The sequence below is a fragment of the Diuraphis noxia genome, unplaced genomic scaffold, assembly GCF_037042655.1.
Source record: "Diuraphis noxia isolate RWA-SAM2 unplaced genomic scaffold, SU_Dnox_SAM2 contig0001, whole genome shotgun sequence".
NCBI lineage: Eukaryota > Metazoa > Arthropoda > Insecta > Hemiptera > Aphididae > Diuraphis > Diuraphis noxia.
The window spans coordinates 73,022,171-73,031,143 of record NW_028301711.1 but is presented as its reverse complement, the minus strand read 5'-3'; the positions used below and the strand labels follow the sequence as shown (position 1 = coordinate 73,031,143).

Sequence of the window (8,973 nt, the reverse complement as noted above, 5' to 3'; positions counted from 1 at the left end):
TATAATGCACCAAGGATATTCACTTTTACATCGGAAACCACCCCCAAAGTTTGAAATTGAAGCATTATTTCGACTAGTTATACGGTACACAGACACAAAAAAAAACACACATCATGGTAAAATCAATACATTCATCGCTCCGCTCAGAATCTAAAATTGGAATGTGGAGTAAAATCACTAAAATCTATAAAAAAAATATATATAACAGAATATTCTGTCATAGATATTTTTGTCATTTAGCTATATTATTGTCAATTTGAATAAATATTACGCTAACATTTATAAAATATTCGTATACTAAAAGCGCACCGGGCAACCGCACTGTATATACGTACCTATACATATATATTTAATATAAGTACCTACGCGTCACGTTCGTGAAGCTTTATATGTTGCTCGGTGCATAATATAAGTGATGCACGGTGGTTTATAACATAATGTAACTAAGAACTAAGTAGTATGTAAGTAAAGTGGTGTAGTGGAGGGTACACGCGGGTACACGGCTTGTACTCGCCTCCTAATTTTAGATTAATGCGGGTACCTTTAACGAAAATCATGGTTCGCGGGTACACGGATCATGAACCATACGTATTATTGGGTAGTATAATATATGAAAATTTGATATTCAATAACAAAAAAAAAAATATAATATAGGCGTAAATTGTTTACTATTGTCATAGAACAATATAAAAGCGAATCTCGATCAGTTTTTTTTAAATGGATTATGAGGTTAAAATTATATCAATCATAATTTATGAGGTTCAATTGTATATTATATAGACAAAAAGATTTAGGATTGTACGAGTACCGAATATTGGTGGGGTGACTGGGGGGGTAGCCCCCGAAGTTATTTTTTACAATGATTAAGGTGTGTATTCATGATTTTTTAGGACTACAAGTATATTATAATATTATACTATACGTAGTGAAGTGAATCAAATAAGCTATTAAACGATTAAATAGTTATATAACTTTAAACATTGTATTTATATAATTAGGCACATATTGTAGATTTGTAGAGTATAGTTATTCAAGAAACGATCAAGAAATCAGAAATTCGTGAATAGTTATATTGTTATTTGTTATCCCCATTAAAAGTTATTCATTACCTCGATACCTATCCAAGGTGATTTTACACAAGAATTCGAGGGATGTTTTCAATGTAATAAATAATAATTGTCCTTGCGATTGCAACAGCCAACAATCGATCCTTGCGATTGGTCTATGTATTATGTGCTTTAATACTGAAATACTGATATTTATATATATTTAATACAAAATATTGAATAAAATAAGGTAATTAAGATAAAATAATGACTCATTAAAATTTCTATTTTTTTTCTATTTTTAATTTTATAAATAAAATAATTACACTAATAATTTATGTATGCAATAAATTAATCAATTAGCTGATAGTCAGCGCCTACTCCTACGTCCTACATAAAAGACATTCAATATTATTATTTTTTTATTGCTGAGAATTGCTTGAACAATATGCTGTATGTCTTACTTATAAATATTGTACTTATGTGTTACATTGTATTTAATAATAAGTATAATATTAAAAATAAAATAAATATTTTGTTGTTTTATGCATTGTAACTTAAAAATTAAATAAAACTAATCATTAATAAAAACCAGACTTTAAATTAATACTACATATCACAGACATAAAAAAAGAAGTACAGTAGAAACTCGATTAACCGTCCCTCAATTTACCGTCAGTTTCTGATATCCGTCATCGGTCGCCATCAAAAAAAAAGTTAATGATGCGACCGCGATAAAATCGTCGCGGTACTTAACGGCGACGACTACCATGCGTATAAAAATAGTTTATAATATCAATGCAATAAACTATTTTCAATGCCGCCAGTGCATTGGCTAATCTGACTGCACTAAACATATAGAATGGGTGGAATATACTATACTACTATGGCCTGAAATAAAACCGTTCGAATCTGAAGAATCTGATACTGTTAGTGTAGAATATTATTGTGCAACTTTGTAATGGACCGATGGTGAAATATTATTAACGAAAGTAACGGATTGGTTAGAAAGTGATAAACAGGATATGGAGGATTTTAAATTTTAAATGACGATCAGAAGATGACAGATTATTTTGTTTAATATTTTTTAGAATGGTATTCTTTATACTTTATGTACCTAATTACATATCATATATTATTAGTATTTATTATTATTATTATATTTATTATTTTTGTCAGAAAATTACGTAGCAAAATATATACGTTTATTGAAAAGTTGTTTTGTATTATTGTATTTTTGTTAATCGTCTATTCCAGTGGTTCTTAACCTTTTTTAGTTCAGCGCCCCCTTTATCGTAATAACTAATTGCTAACGCCCCCCCCCCCTCGTGAAAAATCAAATTTTCTTCTTATAAATATATTTGTATATTTATTTATTTTATTTATTAAAACTATCGCCCCCCAGAGAGACCGAAATGCCCCCAAGGGGGCGGTACCGCCCCCGTTAAGAACCGTTGGTCTATTCTATTAACCGTTATTGCCCGGTCCCGGCATTGACGGTTAACCGAGTTTTCTGTACACAGATTACTACTAAAAAAATTTTTTTTTTTTGTAACTAAAATTATTCATCATCATCAATAACTATGACTCCTCCATCTTTAGGATCATCCTCCCTTAAAATAAAAACAAAAAAAATTCAGAAAATATTAAATGAAAATATAGTATGAAATAAACAAATAAATTCATACATGAATTCTTCCTTAAGTTTTTCAAACTCTTCTGTCATAATACTCTTTAAATTTGGTTCCAAACACAATAATGAAGCTTTATAAATGTCTTTCACTAATTTACGAGAACCATACATATACTCAAAACGGATGCAGTCGGACCACACTCCTGTATAATCAATTTAAAATCAGTTTCAATAACACTATTTAAAAAATTAAAACTCACCAATATCTGTTTGGCCGAAAGCATTACACACATCATTATACAATTTTCTAATAGTTTTCAATTTAGTAATTCCAGAGTTCTGAGTGAGTTCAAATGAAATCATGGTTAAATACAACTGTTTACATTCTGGTTTTATATCTTTAAGTTCAGTGAATAATTCACGAGTTGAAAGTATTCCATTGTGAACAACACTCCATTCCAAATATTCAGGTCTGATTACAAAATTTATTTCTGGGAATGGAAAATGTGAACCTTCGTGATATATTTGTTGGAGCTAAATATGAATAAATAATTTTATAAAGAACCCAAAAAATATTTATTAATTAATTATAAATACACTTATAGGCAAGTATTGAATAATGTCTGTTATATGGATATATCTACTATTAGAAGAAAAAACAAATATGATATTGGAAAACTTATTAATTTGAATGCTACTTACCGAAATACTTATATCATATTAAACAAAATATATTTTAATATGATACCAAAAAACAAAATGTCTACAAATTACTATTAGGCATAAAATAAAAAGTGAATTGATGGTTTAAGTTATTAGTAAAAAAGTTAAATATACTTAAGTTTATCTTAAATGCTTAAGAAATTAATAAAATATTATAATTTAAATGTATTTGATACCATAATTAAAGGATAAAATACGAATACTGAACAAATTAATGAAGAAAATACAGAAATAATATGATATGGAGTAAAGATACAATTTATTTTGGGGCTAGAATTAGACTAACAAGCATAAAAAATGTTTAAATGGTTTTTATTTTTTAACTATGGTGATTAACAAAATCTACAAGCATTGCCTGCATCAACTACTTATCTACACTCTGTTCAGCAAGAGAATCCACCCCAGCCCAATCAAGATCTGTTCTTTTATGCATCTCACTAGATATCATTCCATAAAAAAACTCATTTTGGTATCAGAATGACATATGGAGAGGGGAGAGGGGGTTGCACATTAATGAGCTGAGTTGTTACATTCTCTCACAAAACAGAGTGTAGTAGCAATAGGTTAACTTTAAATACCACATTTTCGATAAATTACTTTTTTAAAGGTTATCATTGAGGAACTATAAAAATATGTTACTTATTTTACCAATTTTGGATGAGTGTTTGCCATATATAAAATTAGAATTTCCCACAAAGGCATTGATTTGCTTTTCAGAGCCCGAACACCAGCTTGAAAGGCTTCAATACCCATTTCCAGACTGTCGTAACTTAAATAATATGATATTAAATTAATCCAGAGTTCTACACTATCTTCTATCACCTGAACTGCTTTTCTCAGAATTCTATGACAGTCCATATTTGTGTTTTCAGCCTAAATAAAAATAGATTAACAAATTGTTGTAAATATTAAATAAATTATTAAAATAAGTAATTTATGAAAATTTACCCAATAAATGTAATGTTCAGGTTTAAGTAACGCCTTGTTATTATGAGCTTTTTGAAAGGCTCGCTCCATAGTTTCATTCATGAAATTTCTTATTGTTTCTTTTTTCATGCGATAAGATTTTCGAATTTCTATAATATGATCAATATAAAAGTTCCATAACTTATGTTTATTTTTTGGTGGTAAGTTTTCTTTCAATCCATCTTCATAAGTTTTTATACAATTTCTATAAAACAATTAAGTTAGTATCATAAAAAAATATTTTCTTCTATAATTTTTAGATACAGACCTAATACCACTAATATAATTTTTATCATAGTGTAATTGCTCAGTCTCCTGATGATATATAAAACCATCAAAATGAATTTTAGCTAATTTTTGCCACATTAGTTCACTATGTTTATACTTCTTAACCATATCTCTACATAAAACAAAAATTAATTTAAAAAAATGTAAAATTGTTTTTAATAAAAATTATCAATACCTGACCACATTACATTGCAATTCTCTAACTGCACTTAATTTTATTGCTCTATCCAATAATATAAAATGAAATTCGATATCGCCTTCAAAACGTTTTATAAGGTTTTTATATTTTTCAATGGCAATAGGAAGTGAGGCACCAGCAGTCTTTTCTAAATGTTGTACTTCTACCCAAAATTCTTCAACGTATAGATTTTTACAATTTTTGTGATACTTTAATCCTTCTGCGAAATATTTTCTAGCTGCTTCTACATCATTTCGATCATCAAATTCATAAATTGCAGCAGTTATGTATACTTCAGGATCACTATGATATCTCGACATAAGTGTATCCAACATGTTACTACATTTAGTAATAAATAATGTCTAAAATCAAGAATTTACTAAGATTAAACTAATATTTTATAAACAAGTCATATTTCAATCAATAAATTAATTTAAATTTAGTAATAAAATGGAAATATTATGCTGAATATGCATTATTTGTTAATGTTGAAAATGAATAAATTTATATCTTTTTACATTTTTTTTTGAAAAATTTAATATAACCTATTTATAGATGTATTTTTATAACATTTTTAATTTTAATTTATATTCACAAGAAAATATACAACCTATATTATATAATGTAATGAGTGAAAGAAAAAACATGAGTTACCAGACAACTTTAAAATGTAAAAACATTTATTATTTAAGTTACCTAAATAGTTTATGTTTTTATGATTTTTTAAAATTTCAACATTTTTAAGTAAATTATTAATTCGAAAAGTAATAAATTTAATATTAAGTACCTATATATCGACTTAAAAATTCTTATAAAATATAAGAATATATATACTTTTTGAATTTAAAATTCAACTGGATCCACTTTATCTAACAAAAATGAAATTTCTCTAGAAAATTATAAAAACTACATGATTTAAATAAATGATTTTACTATGAACATTTTCTAAAACCAGATTTACAATTTAAAAAAAAATTAACATCAGATTTTTATTTTCAGTTTAACAAAATGAAAATAAAAAATGGTATATTTTAAATGTAGCCCAAGTGTCAATAAATTAAATATTAAATCAAAATATTAAAATATTTATCTGAACAAAAGTTATTCAATTTGTCAGGTCTTCATGATTCAATATTATATATTTTCTTATTTTTGGAATATTAAAAGAAATATGTTGAAAATGCCTAAAAAATAAATAACGAGCAAAAACATTTTAAAATGTATTTAAACATCATATAACTCTAAAAAAATGTAGACCATTCCAAATAAAAGATTTGAATAGGTACATCAAAAATAGAGCACTAACATAAATATAACAAATGTGATGTTCTTGCCAAAATTTAATTCAAACTACCATATTACTAAGTAAAATAATTTAATATAATATATAGTAATATAGATATAAAATATACCAAAAATCCAACCCCTAAATTAGGTCTGGCAAGTGGCAGTTACCAGAATCAAACCATGTTCTTAGCACCACTGATCAGTATAAACTTAGTATAACTCAGTATAAACTAACTAAAATCATTAAAGCATGCACTAGATTTTTCAATAGACAATAAAAAAATGTAATATAATTTAGTGGCCTATGATTGGTCCAAAATTAATTTATTTTTCATATTCTCAAACAACCTGGCATTAATGTAATAATTTTTTTACTCACATTATTGGAGCAAAACTCTATATATTCAATTAATGTTGACTTTTCAACAGGAAACAGTAGAAACATACTGTTGTACATATCATTGATACGATTTGATAAAATTGTAAGTATTTCAGTGTTAATATACTCTGTATCGTTTTCTTTCATTTCTTGCTATAAAAGAAATATAACAACAACAATAATAATAGTTGAAATAATATCAACTGACTTAGTCTCACATCAATTTTAAGTTGACATGTATCCAGCATATTCAATTCAACTTTTATTTGTTTCATCAGTTCTTCTTTGGTGGCCAACCCAAGCGTGATTTTCTGATCAAGCGACTTACGATCATCATTTAGCTTTCTTAAATATCAAAATAAGGTAAAAATAAGTTACCTACATATTTTAAGAAGCTCAATGCCTTAAAATAAAAACTGGCTAAAGAAGTGTATGCTTACATTAGCTCATCCCATTTCATAATGCTATAAGTTTTCATGAAATGAATTTCGGATTCCACTTCGTCTGTCGACATTTTGAGAAACTAAATTTTGCAATTTCTTTATGAACTGGTTAAGACAAAAAAAAAAACAACTTAATGATTCAGGTAGACTATATAATGGAATCAAACAAATCAATAAGTCAAAAAAATTCTAGGCAATAACTACCTACAAGAAACAATGTTAGCATAAGATCAAACATAATTATATCAGATGTTAAAAACACCATCATGCTAAAATGTCAAGCTCTACCTATTTTAACAGAGAAGTATTGGCTGTGGTAATTGAATTAGACAGTATATGAAATAAAATAATCATAAGTGTAATATTCTCAATTATTATCAATTCAAACGTTTTTGTAATTCTATCATAAATAGATAAATAGTAAATTAACAATAAATTTGTTGTTCTCAGGACCTCCCATTTCTTGTCCGTTGGAAAGTATCAAATATGCTAGCACGGAGAGTTAGTATTGGAATAAAGCATGCACGATGTGTTTGAAGAAAAATTCAAATCGTAAACACGTACTTACCACACGGCTGTAATCAAATAAGTTCAGAGTTCCGAGTAATTGCCGTTTGGTGTTTGGTCTTAAACTCTTGAACGTGTCGACACTCGAATATGAATTAAGATTATTATTTATTATTATTATTATTATTAAATTGTGTTTGTGATAGATAAGGTTTTAATGTTGAATTTCCCAATGATAACCTCTCGACCCATAGCAGCATGCCCATCAGGATTTTCCGTATACAATTGTACGACTGTTTAATAATATTACGTTAATTCGTCCTCAAGCAGAACTATAATCAGCGACCTACGTATCGTAGTACCGTACGATAAAAATCGTTGGCGATCGACGAGAAGCTGATTGATATTATGAGTTAGATTTCGATGGTGGTGGCCATATGTTCTCTTGTGTTCGCAGTGTATACTTTACACGTATTTATTAAGTCTTATTGATTATAGAATTCGAGACACAGTCTGATCTATTGTTGAATATACGTGATAGCCCTAGACTCGTCGCCCCATCACCCTACCACTGAGCAGCTCACTACTCTGTAATATTTTATAAAATATATTTTTTGTTCCCTGGTAATTGATATTATGTTCTTTACTGTACACGCTTGTTCAGCAGAGGCCGCTCTCTCACCGCGGACGACCGTACTCGGTGACGCGGTATTCGCGATTCGCGTCTAAACTTCAACTGTTGTTCCAAATTACAATTATTATTCGTCTGTTTTGTAATGTTATTTTTAACGACCAGTAAACGCATTAAGAATCGCGCCCTTCGGCGTGAAAACAAACAACTAGTAGCTTGATTATTTTTTAACCCATAGAAACATTGTAATTGAAGATTTGAAGCGGAACGTCCATATTAGCCATTACTTCATTAGAAATATGAAGAAGCAAACATTTTTTGTCACGAGGAATAAAATAAAGTTTCAGAAAATGTTTTGACAACTGCATTCAGTACTGTCACGGAATAACATTGGTATTCTGTGGCACGGTCGTAACACCAACGATGCTGTCGATGCAGAACCATAGAAGTAATGGCGACGTCACAATCGTCGTTGGGCCTATGACGGCCTGTTGTAAACCACCTACAGACCGCGACTGGCACGACCTCTTGCAGATTAATAATCATAATCGGTAATCACCAACGACACCAACCCCAACCATTCTATGCATTCTGTAGTCAGACTAGTGTAGTCTACGATTTTTAAGAGACGATCGCGGGCAACTGTTGTATTTACTATTTAATCAATGCCAAGTCTATAAATGTATTCCCGCTATAACTGATTTATAGACAAATTAGAAAATTGCGAGTAGTTTATTTATATTTATCATCTGAATTGTCCCAGACCGAGCCGAGTCGTCGTGCGCACCGCCGTGTTGGTGTCGATTTTTTATTGGAACGTCCTGTAGGCCGAGATGCATACTAATATAATATTATTAATCTCACTCTCAATAAATTGATCCAACGCCTGTCC

General features: G+C 28.8%; 1 protein-coding gene across 1 annotated transcript; it reads right to left on the bottom strand.

Moving 5' to 3' along the window:
* Positions 1 to 1,321: 1,321 nt before the first annotated feature.
* On the bottom strand, positions 1,322 to 8,457 carry LOC107168414 (U3 small nucleolar RNA-associated protein 6 homolog). Its single transcript, XM_089216458.1, has 11 exons — positions 7,512 to 8,457; positions 6,941 to 7,048; positions 6,719 to 6,845; positions 6,501 to 6,653; positions 4,832 to 5,196; positions 4,637 to 4,768; positions 4,351 to 4,573; positions 4,051 to 4,275; positions 2,940 to 3,213; positions 2,735 to 2,882; positions 1,322 to 2,659 (listed from the first exon to the last, which is right to left on the bottom strand). Exons 2-11 carry the CDS (start codon positions 7,012 to 7,014, stop codon positions 2,608 to 2,610), a joined length of 1,773 nt encoding a protein of 590 aa, XP_089072584.1. The 5' UTR covers positions 7,015 to 7,048; positions 7,512 to 8,457; the 3' UTR covers positions 1,322 to 2,607.
* Positions 8,458 to 8,973: the final 516 nt, after the last annotated feature.

Coding starts and splice junctions, on each gene's coding strand:
- LOC107168414 (XM_089216458.1), bottom strand. CDS start 7,014: ATGTCGACAGACGAAGTGGAATCCGAAATTCATTTCATGAAAACTTAT. Junction 4,574..4,636: donor AATTATATTAGTGGTATTAG/GTCTGTATCTAA, acceptor ATTGTTTTATAG/AAATTGTATAAAAACTTATG. Junction 2,660..2,734: donor AAACTTAAGGAAGAATTCAT/GTATGAATTTAT, acceptor TTTTATTTTAAG/GGAGGATGATCCTAAAGATG.